The sequence below is a fragment of the Eubalaena glacialis genome, chromosome 4, assembly GCF_028564815.1.
Source record: "Eubalaena glacialis isolate mEubGla1 chromosome 4, mEubGla1.1.hap2.+ XY, whole genome shotgun sequence".
Taxonomy (NCBI): domain Eukaryota; kingdom Metazoa; phylum Chordata; class Mammalia; order Artiodactyla; family Balaenidae; genus Eubalaena; species Eubalaena glacialis.
In genome coordinates, this window is record NC_083719.1 from 58923893 (window position 1) to 58947084 (window position 23192).

General features: G+C 36.2%; 1 protein-coding gene across 5 annotated transcripts in view; it reads right to left on the minus strand.

Annotated features, from left to right (window-relative positions):
• Nucleotides 1-23192, minus strand: part of FAM169A (family with sequence similarity 169 member A) — a 60224-nt gene that overhangs the window by 21137 nt on the left and 15895 nt on the right. For 4 of the 5 annotated variants that reach the window (XM_061187911.1, XM_061187910.1, XM_061187908.1 and 1 more), the window contains exons 2-5: nucleotides 21098-21232; nucleotides 19937-20036; nucleotides 19540-19625; nucleotides 17270-17441 (exon numbers count right to left, since the gene is read on the minus strand). In XM_061187911.1, coding sequence (XP_061043894.1) covers nucleotides 17270-17441; nucleotides 19540-19625; nucleotides 19937-20036; nucleotides 21098-21229 — 490 coding nt within the window. In that variant the 5' untranslated portion in view covers nucleotides 21230-21232. Of the gene's footprint in view, nucleotides 1-17269; nucleotides 17442-19539; nucleotides 19626-19936; nucleotides 20037-21097; nucleotides 21233-23192 lie in introns of those variants that run through there. The other variant, XM_061187912.1, reaches the window with a different exon arrangement.

Genomic DNA, 23192 nt, shown 5'->3' on the forward strand with positions numbered 1-23192 from the left:
TCATACAAGATAAACAACTATTACCATTTGATGAACTATATACTGGAATACATATCACTGTCCATAGACTTGCACAGCTTTAAAACTCATCAACTATTAAATTTTCAAATTTAAAGAGTATTTGGTGATTGTATATAGTTTATATTATAATACACAAAGTATCTAATTCCAACCTTAGTACATGAATATTCATCTTTTCCCTTTACTTTTTGCCTAGTGATTACAGTCTCATATGTATCTATTTAATGATGGCAAAGAAGTGAACTAGTTCTCCAAATTTTTAAGGACTATGGATTAGGACTAAATGGAAACATCTGTTTTAGAAATGGCTAAGTCAGCAATCTTTCTGCTATGAATATACGTTTTAAAATATCTTGTACGTTTAAGGTTTAACAGGAGAAATGTTTGTAGTAGTAATTAAATATGCCTCTCCTTGTTACATTACAGAGCTATACTGATTTGTCTTTTAAGAACCCTGATTTGGGTTTTGACCCTCCAAACAGATGTGTAAGCTCCTGTAATGTATCTTAAGATAGTTTATAAGTTGAGGGCATCATGGTGGGGCGGCCCACTTTCTATTAATTTTAGTATTAATTCATAGTTAGCTATCAGTCAACATTCTAGTTTTTTGTGCCTCAAGTAAAACAATCTATTATTCTCAGTTACATTATTCACATGATTTTGGATAATTATAATAACGTAGTTCAAGAAAGAAACAAAATTTCAGGTTAACAAACACCTCACAAATTAACTTTTACCAATCATATCATTTGATGAGTTGGTCAATATAACAAGGCTTTTTTTAGTTCAACCAAATAATGAATTACTTATGATTAAATTGGAGAACTTCAATAACTTTTTGCAATAGACTCTAAGACTATCAACTAATTTAAATTCAGAATAGTTAACGCACATTGCTACGTACTTAGATCTTAACTGCTGACATTCAGTTCGGATACTGCTAAGGGTCAAAATGTCTTACATAGTGATTTAGTTAACAATATTGTATTATATACTTTAAATTTACTAAAAAGGTAGATCTTAAGCATTAGCACCTCAAGAAAAAAAAAGAAAGAAAATGGTAACCATATGAGGCAATAAATATATTAATTATCTTGATTCTGGTAAATATTTCACAACGTACATCAGATCAAGTTGTACACATTAAACATATACAACTACAAATTATCAATTATATTCAATAAAGCCAAAATAAATAAATAAATTTTTAAAGAATCTAACAGGTAGTCTCACCAACAAGCTACTGTGACCATTATCAGTTTTTAATGCCTTAAAATCAGGGTTTTCTCATAGTAACTGCTAGAAGTGATAATGAAATCAAAGGAGACATTACTTTATAAGTAGCAGTAATTCAAAGGACAAAGCAAAAATGAGAAGAGAAAGCACTACCTAGTTCTCAATACCATCTGAGGATCTGTTGCTATTTACTATTGTGTGTGCCTCAGAATACCAACTATATGAAGTGAATTTCCCACAAATTAATTTTTTTTTTCTGTTTTCACACAAACATTCCTTTAAGTAGAGAAAAGGTAAAGTCCAGCATCTAATAGTGTTCAAATGGTCAATTTATGGAACTAATAGTGTTCACAAAGTTTAAAGTTCTACCATTTACTCACCGTGTACATAGTCATTTCAAAGAATCATGCTAACTCTCTTTTGCCTACACCTTCAATACTTATTTTTGTATTTGTATCAGGTTCTACCCTGATACAAAAGCAATCAAATAAAGGGCAGAAAACCTCTGCCCTGTTACCAGCGGTTCTTCAGACACATCAACAGCTGCAGATGATAGCACAATTAATTAGTAAAGTAAAAACCACAACCTCCTAACTTAGATGAAGTTTTCATTAAAATAAATCTACTAATTGAAATAAAATTAAATTTAGCATTGCACATGGCAGCTTGAATATTTATATTCCTCAGAGTACCATCTTTGGCCACCTTCTTTTTCTACATGCTCCCTCTGGGTAATCTCACCTACTCTAAAGCCTTCTACCATTTATCCAAATGCTCATGACCACTAATCTTTTATTTCTGTAATACATGAGACTTACTACAAGATGAATGGAAGAGCTCATATAAATGTAAATACAACAAAAAACACATGATCATCTCCAAAGACAAAGAAAAAGCAAAATTCAGTACATTCATGATAAAAATACTCAACATCCTCAACCTGATAAGGGATCTATGAAAAACCCACAGCTAACAAACATTACACTTAATGGTGAAAGACTGGATGTTTCTCCCTAAGATCAGGAACAAGATAAAAATGTTTATCCTCGCCACTTCTACTCAACATGGTAAGGAGGTTCTAGCCAGGGCAATTAAGCAAGAAAGGGAAATTAAAGGCACCCAGATTGGAAAGAAAGAAGTAAAACCACATTCACAGATGACATGATCTTGTATACAGACCTTAAGATTTTCATCTTAAGAAATCCACTAAAAAATTATTATTTTTTTAAAAATATTTATTTATTTATTTGGCTGCACCGGGTCTTAGTTGTGGCACGTGGGATCTTTGTTGCCACGTGCACGATCTTTTAGTTGAGGCATACAGGATCTAGTTCCCTGACCAGGGATCAAACCTGGGCCCCCTGCATTGGGAGCACGAAGTCTTAACCACTGGACCACCAGCGAAGCCCCAGAAATCCACTAAAAAATTATCAAAACTGATTTTTTTAAAAGTTTGGCAAGGTTACAGGATATAAGATCAATATACAAAAATCAATTGGGGACCTCCCTGGCAGTCCAGTGGTTAAGACCCCAGGCTTCCACTGCAGGGGGCACAGGTTTGATCCCTGGTCAGGGAACTAGGAACCCACATGCCACGCAGGACAGCCGAAGAAGAAAAATCAATTGTATTTCTATACACCAGCAATGAACAATCTGAAAATGAAATTAAGAAAACAATTCCACTTACAATAGCATCAACAAATAATACAATTCTTAGGAATAAATTTAACAAAAGTACAAAACTTGTATACTGAAAACTACAAACATTTAAAAGAAATTAAAGAACACTTAAATAGGGCTTCCCTGGTGGCGCAGTGGTTAAGAATCCGCCTGCCAATTCAAGGGACACAGGTTCGAGCCCTGGTCCGGGAAGATCCCACATGCCGCAGAGCAACTAAGCCCGTGCGCCACAACTACTGAAGCCTGCGCTCTAGAGCCTGTGCGCCACAACTACTGAAGCCCATGCACCTAGAGCCCGTGCTCCGACAACAAGAGAAGCCACCACAACAAGAAGTCCGCGCACCGCAATGAAGACTAGCCCCCGCTCGCCCCAACTAGAGAAACCCCAGGCACAGCAACAAAGACCCAATGCAGCCAAAAACAAATAAAATTTAAAAAAAGAACAGTTAAATAAATGGAAAGACATCCCATGTTCATGGTTCAGAAGACAACATTGTTAAGATGTCAATACTCCCCAAACAGACCTACAGGTTCCAAATCCCAGCTGGATTTTTTGCAGAAATTGACAAAGTAATCCTAAAAATCACATGGAAATGCAAAAAAAAAACAGCCAAAACAATCTTAACAAAGAAGAACAAAGTTGGAAGACTCACACTTCCCATTTTAAAACTTACAAAGCTACATACAGTAATCAAGCCAGTGTGATATTGGCACAAGAATAAACAGAGACCAACAGAATAGAGGTTCCAGAAACAAAACCTCTTATTTATGGTCAACTGATTTTCAACAGGAGTCCCAAGGCATTTCTACGGGAACAGAATAGTCTTTTGAAATGAATGGTGCTGGGACAACTGGATATCCCTATATGCAAAAAAATGATGTTGGACCCCTCCCCCTTTCCTCAGACCATATACAAAAATTAACTGCAAATGGATCATAAACATAGCTTTAAGTGCTAAAACTATAAAATCTTAGAAGAAAACATAGCAGTAAATCTTCATCACCTTGGGGTAGGAAAAGCCTCCTTAGCTACAACACCAAAAGCGCTACACCACCAAAAGCAAAAGTGACACATAAAAAGAAGATAATTGGATTTTATCAAAACTAGTGCTTCAAAGGATACCATCAAGAAAGTAAAAAGACAACCCAAAAAACAAGAGAAAATACTTTCAAAATATATATCTGATAAGGGACTTGTATCTAGAATGTATGAAAAATGCTTACAACTCAATAATAAAAACACAAATAAAACCCAATTTAAAAATGGGTTAAGGATTTAACAGACATTTCTCCAAAGACATACAAATGGCCAACAGGTATATAAAAAATGTTCAATGTCACTAATGATCAGGGAAACGGCAAATCAAATGAGGTATCACCTCATACGTGTCAGGATTTCTATTATCAAAAAAACAAAAACAAAAACAACAAAGACAAATGCTGGCAAAGATATGGAAAACTGGAACCCTTGTATACTGTTAATGGGAATGCAAAATGGTGCAGCCACTATGAAAAACAGTATAGAGGTTCCTCAAAATATGAAAAATAGAACTACCATATGATCCAGCAATCCCACTTCTGGGTATATATCCAAAATAATTGAAATCAGGATCTCAAAGAGATATTAACAATCCAGTGTTCATTGCAGCACTATTCACAATAGCCAAGATGTGGTAACAACCTAAATGTCCACTGATGGATGATGGATAAAAAAAATATGGTATATATATGTACAACAGAATAATATTCAGCCGCAAAAAAAAAAAGTAAATCCTACAATATACAACATGGATCAACCTTGAGGACATTATGCTAAGTGAAATAAGCCAGTCACAGGACAAATACTGCATGATTCCAATTATATGAGGCGTTTAAAATAGTCAAACTCACAGAAGCAGAGAGCAGAACAACGGTCGCCAAGGGCAGGGTGAGGGGGAATTGGGGGGCTGTTAATCAATGGGTTTAAAGCTTCAGTAATGCAAGTTCTAGAGACCTGCTGTATAACATTACACCTATAGTCAGCAGTGTTGTAATCTACAGTTAAAAATCTGTTGAGAGTAGATCTTATGTTAAGTGTTCTTACCACAATAAAATAAAGATTACAAAACATTTTTTAAGATAAATAATCTAGACAGAAAGGAGATTAGTGGTTTCCATGAATTTCAGGGTAAAGGAAATGAGGAGTGATAGCTAATGGGTACAGAAATTCTTGAGGTGATGAAAATGTTCTCAAATTAGACAGTAGTGATGGTTGTACAACTCTGTGAATATACTAAGAATCACTTCAGGGTGAATTTGATGATATATGAATTATAGTAGGATGGATCTCAAAATAACTATTCTGAAAGAACCCAGACTAAAAAAAAATGTATGATTCCATTTTATAAAATTCCAGAAAAAGCAGGCCTATATATAATAATAGACAGCAGATAACTGTTTGCTTGGGGTCAAATAGCGGGAAGGAAGGATGGTTACAAATAGGCACAAAGAAACTTTTGGGGTAACAGATACATTCATTATCTTGATTGTGGTGATAGTATCACAGCTGTATAAATAAGTAAAAATACAACAAATTGTAAACTTTAAATATGGTCAAGTTTTTGTATGTCACTTATACCACAATAAAGCTGGGGGGGAAAAAGATTTATAAAAAAAAGGCCAACTCGATTTAAAAATGGGCAAAGGATTTGAATAGACATCCCAAAGAAGACATATAAACAGCAAATACACACATGAAAAGATGCTCAACCTTAGCCATTTAGGAAATGCAAATCAAAATGACAATGTCATGCCACTTCACACCTACCAGGTTGGCTATAGTCAAAAACATAGATAAAAATATGTGTTGGCTCACAATGCAACGCTTAAATGAAATGCTTATTTTTTCACTATTTTCTGTGCATCTATATACTTTTGCTGAACAAAAAGAATCATTGCTTTATATCATGTTTACTTTTTCTTAAATAGTCTATTTTCCCATGTCATTAAATATTCTGTGAAAACATTTAAAAAAGTATTGGCAAGGATGTGGAGAAACTGCAGTCCTGGTACATTGCTGGTGGGAATGTAAAACAGTGCAGTTGCTTTAGAAAACAGTCTGACAGTTCCTCAAAAGGCTAAATTTAGAGTTACCATATGAACCTGGAATTCCACTCTTAGGTATATAACCACGAGAAATAAAAACCTGTACACAAATCTTCATAGCAGCATTATTCATAATGGCAAAATCATAAAAACAACTCAAAAAAGTCCATCAAATGATAAAAGACAATATTAGAATATCCATACAAGGGAATATTTTATTTGGCCATAAAAAGGAATGAAGTGCTGATTCAAGAATGGATGAAACCTGAAAACAGTATGCTAAACAAAAGAAGTCAGATACAAAAAAACTATTCTGATTGTATGATTTCATTTACATGAAATGTCCAGAACAGGCAAATCTACAGGGACAGAAATCTATAAGCAGATTAGCGGTCGCCTAGGGCCAGGTACCGAGGGCGGGGAGGGAATGGAGAGTGACTGTTAACGAGTACAGGGCAGGGGTTTTTTTGTGGTGACGAAAGTGATCGAAAATTGGTTATGGTGAAAGTTGTACAATTCTGTGAATATACTAAAAAACATTGAATTGTATACTTTACATGTGTGAATTGTATGGTATATAAATAAACCTTAATAAAGCTGTAAAAATGTAAATTAAACAATATAATTTATACATGTGACTCCAATAAACCATTTATAATCAGATTTTTCATATACTCCCCAAACCTGCTCCTCCTCCTGTTTACTAATTTTTCAGTAAATCTCATCACCATTCTACCAGCGGCTCAGAGCAAAACATGAGATCTCATCCTTGACTCTCCCTTCATAGGCCATGTACAATCCATCAGAAACACTGCAGCAATAACTTCATAATTTTTCTCAATTATGATGACTTCTTCCTTGCCCAAGCCACTGCAATAACAGCCTCTTAACTAACATAGCTCCTAACCCTGTCACCTCTCTTTCTGGTTTTCTACACAACAGAGCTACCTTTTGTAAAAGGCCAATCAGATTGTGTCACGCCCGTGCTTAAAATCCTCCACCGGATTCCTATCACCCACAGAGTGAAATTCAGACTCTTTCCTTGGCCTACTGGACGTGTCAGGATATGTGCCGGTCTCTCTCCATCCCCGTATCACTCACTCCCTCTACTCTGGCCACACTGGCCTTCTTGTTCTTTCTGAAACACCCTGAACTTTCTTCTGCTTCATGGCCTTTGCCTTTCAGTTCTTTGCCTGAATACCTCTTCTCCTGAATCTTCACATATCTCATCATTCCCTCACTTCCTTCAGAGGTGCTTCCCCGACCACTCTATTTAAGATAGCACCCCCCAACACACACTCTCTATTCTTTTAATCTACTTTTTCTTCACAGACCTGAGAGCATATCGTCTATTTGTCTATTCATTGCTATCTCCTCCTCTTAAATGTAGGTTCTGTGACGACAGTTTATTTACAAAAATTCTATTACTATCTCTCAATTTCTCCCTCTTGCTCTTTCTCCTATTCACCCTCCTCCCCTTTCCCTCTCCTTCCCTATCAATATGGCACAAAAAATAACTTTTGAATAAATGAATAAATTTCGACAGTACCATTCAGAATCTATGCATCACATTCAAGAACAGCTTTTCTGCCACAACTGAATGACTCTCTCTTTTCATGGAATTACCATTTCTTCTTTGTCTAACCAGGAATGTGTCTTTCCTGACCTTCATAAAACCTTCATAAAGCCATCAATGTGTGACTGTCTCCACAGAACACAACATAAAGTGAATTCTAAACAAATAATGTGATTATCTTTACAGGAGAGATCTTGTTATACACCACTAGGCAAGTACTCTCATTACAGTCTTCATCCTTTATAAATTGGTTAACGTAACGTTAGCTGTTATAACAAACCAAATCTGGAAAGCTTAACATTAAAAAGTTTCATTTTTGTTTAAGTAACAGTCCCACATAGTTGTTGCTGGGTAGTGGATGGCTTTCTGACTCACAATCTTCCAAGAACTTTTTCAGTTAACTATTGTTACCTAACAAACCAGCCCAAAATGTACTGGCTTAAAACAAAATTTATTATTTCATTATTTATCACAACTCTCATATGGTATCAGATGGGCCACTGGAACAGCTAAAGGTCCAAATGGCTTCACTCCCACAGCAGTAGCTAGCCAGCTGCTGACTGGAATCGCAGCTGGCCTTGCCAGCTGGGCACCTCAATGTAGTTGCTTGAGCTTCCTCACCACATGGCGGTCTTGAGGTAGGTGTGTTTCTTACATGGTGACTAGTCTCTAAGAGTACCAAAGTGGAAACTACCAGGCTTCTTAAGGTTTAGGACAGTGTCACTTGTGCTGCAGTCTACTGGTTAAAGCAAGTCACAGGGCCAACACAGATTCAAGCAGGCTACACAAGGACATAAATACTGGAAGCACGGTTCACTGGGGGCCCTCACAGTAACACAGGAACTCATGTTCCTTCTATCTTGTGGCTTCTCCATCCCCTAGCTCTTCAGAATCTTTTGCATTTAGCAGACAGATGAGGAAAAGGAATGCATCTTAACCACTCTGCTCTGATGTCATACATATCATTTCTCTCATTACCATGGGGAGAATTAGTCACACAGCCCCACCTACTTGTGAAAGCAACTGAAAAACATAATCCCTGACTGGACAGTTGCTGGCCAATGACAAGAATACAGAAGAGGAAGCACAAATATTTGGTAGACAGCTAGCAGCCTCAGCTAACTTTCTGCTTTCTCTTATCTCCCAGTAGATTAACATTTCCTTTTCAACTTTCAGGAAATCAACTGTGCATCTCAGCAGATAGTACCTTTTGCTGGCAGACTCCTTTCACAGTTATGTTTGCTTATCTCAGGCTATTTTCAGTAACTTATAGCCTAACACCAATATTCACAAATACACATACTCATGTTATACAATAGTTTTGACTGATATCATTCACATTTTAAGATTACACTAACTTCTGTGGCCCACACAAATATCCACATCTCCCCCATGTGGTCCACCTTACATTTTTAACTATGTATCTCTACTTATATGTCCCATAGGAACACTGAACTTTATATATCAAAACTGAACTCAAGTATTACCAAGTCCACTCCTCGTATATTCCCAATTTTAGTTAACAGCTTCCCACCTAGGCACCCGAGTCAAAACCCTCAAGATTCATCACTGGTTCCTCCCCTCCCCTTCCCACACACACGCACTGCAGTCACCTCAATCTGTCCATCCAGAAATCTCCCTCAAATCTGTTTCCTTCTTTATCCCTATTGCCTCTTTCCTAGCATTGGTCCTTCCTTCACCTGGATGACTGAAATAGCTCTTTTAATCGAAGTCCCTGACTTCAGAACACAATTTCTTTATCCATCACCAAGTGCTACAAAAATTATCTCCCTAAAATATTTAACCATGATGCCCCTAAATAAAATTCTTTGATCACTTCGTGCCAATAAGATGAAGTTCCAATGTTTAGTATGGCATTTAAGAACCTTCACAAGGGGACCTCCATCTTCACCTCTCCCCACCCTACAATCCTTTTAGTCCCACCAGCTTGCTCAAGGTGGTGTTATAAATACACTTTGAACTTTCATGATTCTGTTCCTTCTTTCACATTTATATTCCATTCATCTGTTTACTAAGAATTTTCCTTTTCTTTCCCTTTCTCTGCCTACTGACATCCTACTTATCCTTCAAAGCCACTTCTAAATATCTCTTTCTCAGTGACACCTTCCTCCAGGCAAAATTAACTGCTCCATTCTTCCATGACTACTACTGTTGATACCTCAAATACAGTACTTATCAAACTGAATTTTGATTAGGTAACTAGTTTTCTGTCTCATCCACTAGATTTTTGGTGCTTTGAAGGCTGACCCCATGACCAGTCATCTTTGTGTCTCTACTGAGAATGGAATCAGCCCTACCTCCCCAATAAACAGAAACCTTATTGGGAAGTATATGCTTTTTAAGATGGCTAAAACTTGACCTGAAAACAAAGTACCCACCTCATTTCCCAATGATACATTTCAGGTAGCCACAGAGTACAGTGGGACTCCCCCATGCCTTTGCTCACCACCTTAAGAAAAGGATTAAGCCTAGACAGTCTCAAGGCCCTAAAATATAACCTCAACCCTTCTCAAACACAAACTTCCACTATGTTTTGCCTTTAGCTATATGTATTATCAATACTTATCATTTTATATCACAGTTTTGTTATTCCTTAAATAATCTTAAAACAGAAGGGCCAGATATCTGAATTTCAGTGAACAGAAAGTGAGTGATCTGCCCAAAAGAGGAGGTAAGATCATAGCTATAGCTCTCAGTTGGAAAGTCATAAGGAAAGCTAACTAGCAAATGAAGAGAGGAAAGAATGCTTCCACTATAAATTATTTCACATGGAAATTACAAAAACCAAAACTATGTCTCCTGGTATTGATCATAATTCCCTTTAGAAGTGAGTCAACAAACTGATTTTAGAGTAGTTGTTGATTAGATTCTGCTTCTCCCCTATGGTTCTTGTGCTTTTCCAAAACATGAGTCTTCAAACTGGATCAAGGTGATTCACAGTTGAGGCCAAATAATATTTCCAAAATAGCACCTAATGATAGTGTCCTCCATTTTGTTTTTTTCTCAGCTTGTCTACACTAAAATGTGGTATCTGATTTATACACATTTATATCTTTTGTATTTCTTGACATAGGACAAACAGTTAACAGAACTTCCACAGAATTAACAAGTGGTTTTGTCTTATTTTTCATACCTGTAAGAGATTTTTTTCCTTAGCAGTTTTCTAGTTAGCACAGCCCTTTTAACAGGGGGACCTGACCATCATAGGCCCTGTGAGGATTTATAAACTTCATCTAGTTTTGTGGTAGACACTGATTAGACTCTGGGAATAGTTCCTTCTCTGATCATGTTCACCTTTTACTTTTAATCCAAGTTTTACATGTACATTGTTAGTGTACAACAGTCCTTTAAGATTCGTTGGGGAAAAAACCGTCCTGTGACTGCTTCCCTGATCCACACATACAAACACACTTTCCATCCCCCAGAAACACACACTTTGGTCTTTTTCGGTATTTACCCCCATATCTCTAAGTAACTTACTACTTCTTGCTTTTTCCATTTTAGGCATAATCAACTGGCTTCCCAGTATGGAAGATGAGAATTTAACTTTTATATACATGCACATACCCTACTCCCAATACACCATCACCATACTTCTTATACATGCCCTGCCCTATTACCCCAATACAGTTATTTATAATTTTGGCTAGGTCAATTTTCAGCATTTACATTATACACACACACACACACTTGTGATAACTGAGCCATGTAGTATATCATGATTGTTTTCCTTTTCCTGCACTGTTTTTTTTTTCTGCACTGCTTTTTGATTTGCCTTTATAATGGTTTATGACTCATTATTCAGTATTTACCTCTAACTTACCCCCCAAAGTCTCCCACAATTGTAACACTTATCTTGGTAAGTGCAAACACATCAGGTATTCCATATTCTTGAATCAATGACCCAGAGCTTTCTGACTTACTACATCTAGATTAGTCAATCTCTAGAAAAGTGCTGTCCAAAAGAACTTTCTGCAATGATGGAAATGTTCTATATCTCTTCTGTTCAATGTGGTAGCCACTAGCCACATGCGGCTACTGAACACTTACATAGTGGCTAGTATGACTGAGAAACTGAATTTTAAATTTTATTTCATTTTAATTAATTTTCATTTAAATAGTCACATAAAGCTAGTAGCTACCAATCTGGACAGAGCAGCCTCAGAACTATCAAATAGCTGTGATGTGGGGATATTTCTCTCCTTAGTTTCCTGATCTGGTATCATTCTTTCCTGATTTACTTCCTTATTTTAGTAGAGCATAAATTCTGTTAGCTTCCTGAAAAATGATACATGAGAGGTAAAAAAAAAAAAAATTTTTTTTTTAATTAACCATGTAGAAATTTCCTTCTGTTACTCTCATACTTCATTCATAATTTGGGTATAGAATTATATTGGAAATCACTTTCTCCCAGTATCTTAAAGGCATTGTTCCACTTCTAGTGTTCACTGCAGTGCTGCTTTTGAGAAATCTAATCATTATGATTCTTGATCCTTTGTATAAGTTCCCCCTCTCACTCTGTAGAGGCTTACAAAATCTTTTCTCTAACCCAGATGTTCCGAAATTTTGCAATAATCTACCTCAGCATGGGCCTATTTTAATTCATTCATTGCGATGGATGTTCAATGGGACTTTTTTTAAGGGAAAGGCATTTTAATTAATTAATTTATTTATTTATTTTTGGCTGTGTTGGGTCTTCGTTTCTGTGCAAGGACTTTCTCTAGTTGTGGCAAGCGGGGGCCACTCTTCATCGCGGTGCGCGGGCCTCTCACTATCGCGGCCTCTCCTGTTGTGGAGCACAGGCTCCAGACGCGCAGGCTCAGTAGTTGGGGCTCATGGGCCTAGTCGCTCTGCGGCATGTGGGATCTTCCCAGACCAGGGCTCGAACCCGTGTCCCCTGCATTAGCAGGCAGATTCTCAACCACTGCGCCACCAGGGAAGCCCCAATGGGCCTTTTTAACTTGGAAATACATGTTTTATAATTCTGAGACTTTTCTTGAACTACTTCATTGGTGATTTCTTCCCCTCCAGTTTCTGTTCTCTCCTTCTGAAACATCTATTATGCAGACTGTTCCTCTAATTTTATCTTTTCTTTCCTATTTTCCATCATTTAGGGTTTGTTGTTGTTGTTGTTATGGTTGCTCTCCTTTCTAATCAACATCAACTTTATCTCCCTTATACTGAGTTTTTAATTTCCAAGAGCTCTATGGACATTCTTTTAATATATCTTGTTCCCATTTATGAATGTACTAACTACTCTTACGTTCCACAAATACTGAGTTGTTTTGTTTGTTTTTGCATTGTCTGTCTCTTCCAAATTGCTTTTATTCTTTTTTGGTTTTGATCTCCATCTTTCATATCAGTGACTTTTCCTAACTAAGCTATTTGTTCATAGTTAAGAATGAGACATTAGAGACTTCCCTGATGGTCCAGTGGTTAAGAATCCACCTTCTAATGCAGGTGATACAGGTTCGATCCCCAGTTGGGGAACTAAGATCCCACATACAACAGGGCAACTAAGTCCGCACACCACAACTACTGAGCCCATGCACCACAACTAGAGAGCCCATGTGCTACAACTACTGAGCCTGCGGACCACACTAGACAGCCCAAGTGCAACCACTGAGCCCGTGCACCACAACTATTGGGCCTGCACACCACAACCAGAGAGCCCGCGTGCCACAACTGCTGAGCCCATGCACAACTAGAGAGCCCGTGCGCTGCCACTACTGAGCCCACAAGCCGCAACTACTGAGCCCGTGAGCCACAACTACTGAGCCCACGCACCACAAGTAGAGAGCCTGTGTGCTGCAACTAGAGAAGCCCGTGCACCGCAACAAAAGATCCCACGTGCTGCAACAAAGATCCCATGTGCTGCAACTAAGACCTGACTCAGCCAAATAAATAAATGAATATTTAAAAAACAAAAAAGAACGAGTCATTAAAAAGTTGATAAGTGTGCAAGGTGGGGATTGCTGACAATGACTGGGACCTTTCCCAGGGGAACCATTTATACTGGTATTTTTAGAATATTTTTTCTCTTGGCCCAGTCAAATTCCTCAAAGGGAACTTTTTTGCTCATGTAACCATTATATAATATTGAAATAGATGGCATGTATTCACACATTTTGGTAACATCTAAAATTTCCATCTTAAGTTTCAATAATTACAAAGAATGTAATTTCTAACATCTTATAACATTAACTTTTTAACAACTATTTATCATAAAAATAACTTTAGACTTACAGAAAAGTTGCAAAAATATACAAAGAGTTCCCACATACCCTTCACCCAGATTCCCCTAATGTTAACATCTTACATAGCCAGAGTACTATTATCAAAACCAGAAAATCAACATTGATAAAATACTATTAGCTAAACTATAGGCCTTATTCAAATTCTGCCAGTTTTTCTACTAATTTTTCTGTTTCAGAATCCAATCAAAGATTCCATATGGTATTTAGTTTAATGTCCCAACTCTGATCTTTGATAATTCCTCCACCTTTCCCTGTCTTTCATGATCTTGATACTTTTGGAGGTTACTGATCAGTTATTTTGTAAAATAACCTTCAATTTAGCTTTGTCTAATGTTTTCTCATGATAAAATTGAGGTTATGCGTTTTGGGCAAAAATACCTCAGAAATGACGTTATGTCCTTCTCACTACATCATAAATTGGGGTCTCTGATGGTGATGTATCTCATTGCTGGTGATGTTAACCATGATCTATTAGTTAACATGGTGTCTGCCAGGATTTGCTATGTAAATTTACTATGTTTCCCTTTTCAATTAAACAATATTGATTAAAGAAAAAAACTATATCACTACTCTTTTAAATGTATCAAATGGGCCCTAAAAACTATTATCAATTTGATTTGATAACTGTCATCATCCATTGAACAAACTGTCCCTTTACTATTGAACTAACCACTCTTAACACTCAAAAAGCTTACATTGTTCCCTCCCCACCCCTGACCTTCTATTTCTATTATATTTATACTACAGACTATTACCCTAATGTAATATATTTTTATACTTGGATTATATATTGATTATCTAATCATTCTTCTCTGCAAAAACATATCTGTATATAAAAACATAAAATTTTTAAGTTTCTTGTGACCATAAGATTCTAGGTATCAATTCAAAAGAAATTCTGAGTTATCATTATAATTAATATTAGTATATGATGGATCAAAACACAAGTATATTATACATTTGGAAAACTATTATACATTGGGAAAACTAATTATTCAGCAAAAAATAAAGTTTTATTGAAAATACATCTCAATGAAATACACGGAGCTTACCTTTTTTTCTTCAGTTTATGAGTCCATGAACAAATATTACTTACTACCAGAATGTGACAAGGTTCAGCATTAATCCTGTTCCTTTTATTTTTATAGATTAAAATGCTTAATAACCATAGAAGGGACCAGAAAATCTTATTATAATGATGTTACTCAATTCTGCAAGTGCCCTTTAGAGTTATGTACCAGATATTACACAATGACTTACTGTTAAAAACTATTTTTAATGATCTGACATCTACCTAACCCAAAAAACAAACAAACTATACATCCCTCATAGTAATTTCTTTATTTCAGGCAAAAAAAAATTTATACACTTTCTTCAATTTCATTATACTGTAATAGGATTTGACCTCATAAACAAAGTCCCCTCTTATATATCAAGGCTATTTTTATGTTCCAACTAATATCCCTATATACTGATTTGCTATTTTATTTTTAAAAATCATAAATAATAAGTGATATCATAAGGCTTTTATTCAACTACAAATGTATTTAATAAAGATTTTATCTTTTTGCTACTGGTACAGTTTTTTCCTGATATGTACATTAGGAATACTTCTATCACAAAGTGTTTCAGTATTTGTTTTGGACAATTTTTTTCAAATTATTTTATGTTTGGGTTTCCTTTGTAGAAAAAACACTTCCAGACTGAATTAGATGGTTACTGATCCAAAGGCTAGCATAAGCACATCTAATTCCACTGTTCTCTGGCAGATGAGAGCCAGAGCTTAAAGCAGGAAAACACTGAAATAAATAGTAAGGAAGTAAGGCAATTAGTAGAGAAGTATGGAAGGTGCTAAAAGGGGTAGACAAGTAGTACTTGGAAGCTCCAGCATATAAAACTGAGTTAACTACCAGAAAAAGTAAAAATAGAAGCCAGGTCCCAAAGGAGTGGAGGAGCCCCCAAAACACAGAAAACAAAGAGGAGACAATGCCTGGAATCAAATACTGATCAGAAATACTGAGGGGGGAATGCTATGCCCTTTCTTAACTGTATGGCTTTCATCGACAGATGCTCTAAATGAGAAAGCATAAACTCTTATGTACTTCAAATGTCTATGAGCTAGTTTCAAGTAGGAAACCCCGTTGCAGACAGCGTGAGCAGCAAAGAGCCTCCAATTCCCATAGGAATTACTTGTATAAAATAAACATAAAGTAATTAAACCATATTCCAGCCCCAAACTTATGAAAACATTTTAAAAACAATAAAGTGATGCCTTTTATGCAATGCAGCACTAAGCTTCCATTTAACAAACATTATTATTCTGCCTCTGTATGATGATATCTTTCTGGAGTTACATAAATTATTGGTTCTACTTCAAATTTATACAAGAATAAAATAGCATATTAAGGGAGAGTTAAAGTATTTACTAAACAGCAAAACCATTTAAAACTATAGATCCCAGTTTTTTTATTGAGAAAAAGTGACCTTCCTTTTACTGACTATATGTACTCATCATACTCATCATGACTGATGTTCTCATCATAAATGTGTACTAATTATACAATTAAGGTATTAGTCACAACTGTCCTTCAAATTAGCAGGAAATTTGGTATTATCTTTAGACTGCATCTGACCACAAGAGCTAAATTTTGCAAGTGTGAAATATAAAAAAGACAGGTACTCTCTGTGAAAGGTCTTTTGGCCAAGATACATAACAAGGCTGCCTTTGTTGTGTAGTGGTTGTAAGGTGTGGGGTATATGTGTACATGGAGTAAGCAGGTTTGATTTTTCTGGCTCCAGTAGCTCTAGGGAACTGAATGAACAGGAAAACAGGTAAAGAAAGATGAAGCTGCACTAGTCTTTCAGGAAAAGGGTATAGTTGGGTCCTAGGATCAGAAATCCAAACTTTACAAGATTGACTATTTCAAAGCTGTTTGGATTCTCTAAATATATTAAAGTACTTTGCTTTAGCTGCTTTACTATATCAGGCTGAATCAGCTACACTAGAAGAAAAAGGCTATGCATTTGGTCCACAGGTAGACAGGGGATTTAAAACGAGTCAGTAATAGTGATAGCAGCAGGAATCAAAGTAAAACAAGGACCTTTAAATAAAGGGAAGGAAATGAGAGGGAAAGAAGACAAATCTGAGGCTCAACATACAACTCTCTGTCCACATACGTGGAGAAATTTTCCACTCTGTCAAATGTTTAATTTTTTTTCAAATGACTTTCCTAACAATCCTCACTTATATAGAATCAAAGTACTCCCAAGAAATACTGAGTAAAATCATCTCAATTTGTACTCTAGATACTAATTTAAAAGGGACAGTGATACAGTTGGGGTCCAAAAAGTGGGTTTACATAATATATATTTTAAATAACTTTTAAAGACTCACCTGTAGGCTTAACTGAATAAAACCCAATGGCCTCTCCTTTCTTCCACAGAATCTTAGCATAATCAGTACTGCTATGACACAGGAATGGGATCTCATTTCTCTCCATTTCCTGCTTTCTATAAATAATTCGATTCAGAACATACAGAACCACTCTCTCCCCAAGAGTTCTCACCTACAAAGAGATGAGACACCAGGCACAACAGTTAGCATCAACTCAGAGATGCACTTTACCTTGCTCCCTGCTTCCATACCTTGTACTGACATTCAAAGCACTTTGAATACATTCAGAATGATTTGTAAACCATTTTATTATCACAAAGATGAGACCAGTCATTCATACCAGTAACAATCCATTTCTATGGACACAAATTATGCATGAAATAATGCCTCTCAGCAAAATTCTAAAACAGGCAAAACAGGTTTCCAATACACCAATCCCCAGCATCTCCACGTTAGCAGTCAGTGCTCTCTTTCTGCTTCCAGCTGCCCAGATCCCAGGTCTCCCCCACTCTAATTGCTGCCCCCCACCATTTCTAGTGCTTCTTTTCACCCCATTCCAGCCTACACGTTAAAAAAAAAAAAAAAAGGAAAAGAAAGTGAAAAAAGCTTAGTGTTACGCCCTGAAGACTTTAAAAACAATGATTATCTCATTTGATGAGCAAAGTCATAATTATGCTCTTGGGAAAGGAATCTCTCTCATCTTTTCTAGGTAAAATGGTCATTTAACAGTCATGTCTTTGTTGTCTAACTATAAGGACTACCTGTCTCCCCCTACACACATACACACATACCCCTCTGCCAGACCAGATGGGCACCAGGGCAGTCTGATGAAAACAAAACTTGGGGCAATCACAGAATGGAAACAGAACCTCACTTCCTACAGGCAGGGCTGCACGGTCACAGGGACACCCTCACCAATTGCCTGACATTGAACAGTGGGGTCTTCCCCATAGACATCTGTCACTGCTAAAAACAAGAGTCTATCCATGAAATCTATCCCCCCAACCCCACCCCAAGTCTCCTTAATGAAAAACAAGAATGTCTTCTAATTAGGCGAGAGGAGAGAAACAGCATTAGGCATACACACACTACTCTCAAAAACCTCCCCGATAAGGGATTTCCAATACCAAACATCACATGAAATGACAAAGCTCTCCAGCTTACAGGGTATCCCATGCCTTCCTTGAACAGCTCTGACCGGAATGAAATTCTTTCTGATCCTGAGCTGAAATCTCTTTCCCAAAGACTGTACTTTGATATTCTGGATCACATAGTCTACAAATATTTGAAGACAGCCATGATATTCTCTTAAATTTCCTATCAAAGCTAAACAGAGGAAAAGACTAATCTAATATGATTTGGGGTACTCTTGCCATTTCAGTCTTCTCCCTTCAAATTGCTTCAGATCCCTAACATTTTTTTTTTCTCTTCACGTTGGGCATGCAGATATTACAGGTATAAACATCGAAGATATTGATAAGATAATGGGGCTTTTCTGTATAAACTTAAGGTTTTTATTAGCTTTTTTGCTTTCCTTGATTTTACTTCTAATTAACTAAAGCCCAATCTTTTTCATATGTGCTGCTGTTTTAGTATGGTCTTCATGGTATACAGTACAGTTAAATTTTTGAACCCATAGATACTACTTTACCTTTCTCACTAATTTATTTTCATCATGTTAGATCTTTCTCTTTGTTTCTTAATTCTGCCTTTATGGATTAGTTCTCCCATTCAGCACTGTGGCATGCAGAATTGATAAGTATGCCAACTATGTCTTCTTCTAAGTAACTGATAAAATGGTGACTAAGACAGAATAAAGGACCCAGTTTTACAGCATGCTACTGAGGACCTCCCTTCCACTACACTGTTTGGAACACTGAACAGACCACCCAAAATGGCCCTACTGATAAGCAAGTTTACTGGTCAGTCTCTCCTAGAGACAGAGAACTTAAGCAACCACACAGAGATAATAAGCTTTTTCCCACCCAAAAAGAAAAATCAGAAGCTAAAGTTGATATGGGTAACTACAGCTTAACTAAACCACAGGTACTCATTTTTCCTCCCCCAATTCTCAGACACTTTCACATAAAATCAAGGAAGCCCAATCTAAGTGCCAGTTTCACCGTTAACAATGGAACTCTAAGGGTTTAATATAACCTGGTATACTAAAATGGAGAAAAGCTCAATAACTTCAAAAACTATCACTGTTTATGGGAAACATATTGTGAAATGGCCTCCTAAACACTTTTAAAATTACAGGATCTTGTTACCTGCTTAAGTCCCTCTCTAGAAGGGACAGATGTTTTCACAATATCATCAATAGCCCACCACTGATCAGCAAGGTAAAGTGCCACAGCTAAAAGAAAATAAATGATTGTTAACATTTAAGTCTTAAAGTACACGAAATTACTATTTGGTAAGGTTTTCAAGGATACCCTTAAATATACCCATAGTTTACAATACAATGTGGCAGCCCCATTTTACCACTTTTATTGTATTTCACTCACTAAACATTTAATTATAAGCAACTGAGAATTTTATTTTCCTGAATTTACAGTTTGAAATGTGTTCTTTTTTAAAATTCCTTCATGTAGCTAACTTTCAATAAATTTCTAATTGTTTGAAAAAAGAATTCCTCAATTTACAAATATTAAACAAAACAGAGACCTGTGAGTGAGTCCTCGGGTGCAAAAAGAGCAAGAACTTTCTGGGTCTGATCTCCACCATAGAGAGGTACAAAGCCTACATTTGACAGGCAAATAGGAATCTGAAATGACAATTGATTAAAGATTAGTGAAGAGTCAGTAAGAAAACATCAGACAAAAACACCACGCTTCTACCAAAATTTCAAACGTACATTAACGCTAATTATATAATTTCATTTCATAGGAGATATTTCTAGTCTTAAAAAAAAGGGGGGGAAATCAGATAGACTTCGCTTTTGCAGGAATTTTATTAACTTGGGGGAAAAAATGAAAGTCTATTTCAATAAATATTATTGCGCTCTAGCTACGCATATAAATAAAAACAAAAGCATGATATGATCCATAAAGTTGTTAAACTTTATCATCTGTTATTTAGATCACTTGAGGGGGAAAAAATTCCATTTTCTAGTAAAAACCACTAGGGTAAATTCATATTTCCAGTGAGATATATGCAATACTTTACATTTTTTATGCTTTCATTAATCCAACACTAATTCCCTACTTACACACAATATTGCCATTCAGAGAATTACAAAATATTGATGTTGGTAGAAACTTTAAAGAATTCTTTAAATAAACATCATCTTCCGAAGAAAAACCTGAGGCCTAAAGAGGTTAGAGAATTTGCCTATCATCAAATTCACACTAGAATTCTAATAATTTCATGTCTAATGATCTATCAAAATATATCTCAGTTTACTAATTAGAACTTTTATTTTAATATTTTGGGAAAAGGAAGATTTGTGACACAAAAATGTGTAATGTAGTGTTTTGCTGATTTTTTTTTATTAAAAAAATTTCTAAAACAACAATTTCCAAATCTAAAGTAGACTTAATTGGGTTAGCTCAAATATGGTAATCAGTCTTAGCAAAACTAGTAAACTACTTACATATAATTTTAAAGGCACAATATAAATAATAAGCAACTGCCTATAAAGTTAGTCTTTTTAAAACTTGATCATGCTGCTGTACTAACTAATCAATATTTATCCATTTTACTCAAAAGTCTTCTGATAAAATTTTCAAAAGTGATTAGTTAACATTTTAAAAGATAATAAAAGGATACTGATTTCATGTATAAACTCAACTGAAAAGATTGATAAATCACTGCAGGATGCCTTACCGTAATATTGAGAAGAGAAAAACATTCAGGATTTTCAGGGTCCCCACACCTGAGATCTGACATGTAATCTTCAGCAGAATTTTCCATTTCCTCATGACTGCAATTATCCAGCATATCCACAGGGAATGCCATCCTCTTTAACAAACAACATGGGACAAAGTGTTTCAGAATATGAAAGGCTATCTTCCTGTACTGAGAAAAAACTTTTTATTGTAATAGCGCAGCATTTTATTGTAAGGAGACTTCTTTTTCACTATGCCAAGACAGACTACAACTTAAGCCTGCTAATCTAAATGTATGTCAGAAAGAAAACTTAAACACTCACTTGTATTAAAAACAAGCAATGAAATAAGAATTAATGCCCATGTACCTATGGTCAATTAATCTATGACAAAGGAGACAAGAATATACAATGGACAAAAGACAGTCTCTTCAATAAGTAGTGCTGGGAAAACCGAACAACTACATGTAAAAGAATGAAATTAGAACATTTTTCTCACACCATTTATAAAAATAAACTCCAAATGGATTAAAGACCTAAATGTAAGACCGCAAACCATAAAAGTCCTAGGAGAAAACATAGACAGAATACTCTTTGACATAAACCGCAGAAATATTTTCTTGGATCTGTCTACTAGGGCAAAGGAAACAAAAGCAAAAATAAACAAACGGGACCTAATTAAACTGAAAAGTTTTTTCACTGCAAAGGAAACCATCAACAAAATTCAAAGACAACCTACTGAATGGGAGAAAATATTTGCAAATGATATGACTGATAAGGGGTTAATATCCAAAATATATAAACAGCTCATACAACTCAATATCAGAAAAAACAACCAATTAAAACACAGGCAGGGGCTTCCCTGGTGGCGCAGTGGTTGAGAATCTGCCTGCTAATGCAGGGGACACGAGTTCGAGCCCTGGTCTGGGAAGATCCCACATGCCGTGGAGCAACTAGGCCCGTGAGCCACAACTACTGAGCCTGCGCATCTGGAGCCCGTGCTCCGCAACAAGAGAGGCAGCGATAGTGAGAGGCCCGCGCACCGCGATGAAGAGTGGCCCCCCGCTCGCCGCAACTAGAGAAAGCCCTAGCACAGAAACGAAGACCCAACATACCAATCAATCAATCAATAAATAAATCTTTAAAAAAAAAAAAACACACAGGCGGAAGACCTGAATAGTCATTTTTCCAAAGAAGACATACAGATGGCCACCAGGCACATGAAAAGATGCTCCACATCGTTAATCAGAGAAATGCAAGCCAAAACCACAATGAGATATTACCTCACACCTGTCAGAATGGTTATCATCAAAAAAGAACACAAATAACAAATGTTGGAGAGGGTGTAGAAAAAAGGGAACCCTTGAACACTGTTGGTGGGAATGTAAATTGCTGCAGCCAATGTGGAAAACAGTATGGAAGTTTCTCAAAAAACGAAAAATAGGAAATTCCCTAGTGGTCCACTGGTTAGGACTTGGCACTTTCACTGCCGTAGGCCTGGGTTCAATCCCTGGTCGGGGAACTAGGATCCCACACGCCTCGCGGCACGGCCAAAAAAAAAAAATTTTAAAAACTTAAAAAATAAAAATAGGAGTAACATATGATCCAGCAATTCCACTCCTGGGTATATATCCAAAGAAAACAAAAACAGTAATTCAAAAAGATCCATGCACTCCACTGTTCATAGCAGCACTATTTACAATAGCTAAGATACAGAAGTAAACTAAGTGTCCATCAACAGATGAATGGATAAAGAAGATGTGTTAATATATACACAATGGAATACTGCTCAGCCATTAAAAAAAGAATGAAATTTTTTCTTTTAAAGAATAAAAGAAAAAGAACAACATGGATAGACCTAGAAGGTATTATGCTTAGTGAAAGAAGTCAGACAAACACTGTATGTTATTACTTTTATGTGGAATCTAAAAAATAAAACAAATAAATGAATATAACAAAACAAACTCACAGATATAGAGAGCAAACTGTTTGTTACCAGTGGGGAGAGAGAAACAGAGAGGGGCAAGACAAGGGTAGGGGATTAAGAAGTACAAACTACTATGTATAACATAAGCTACAAGGATATATTGTTCA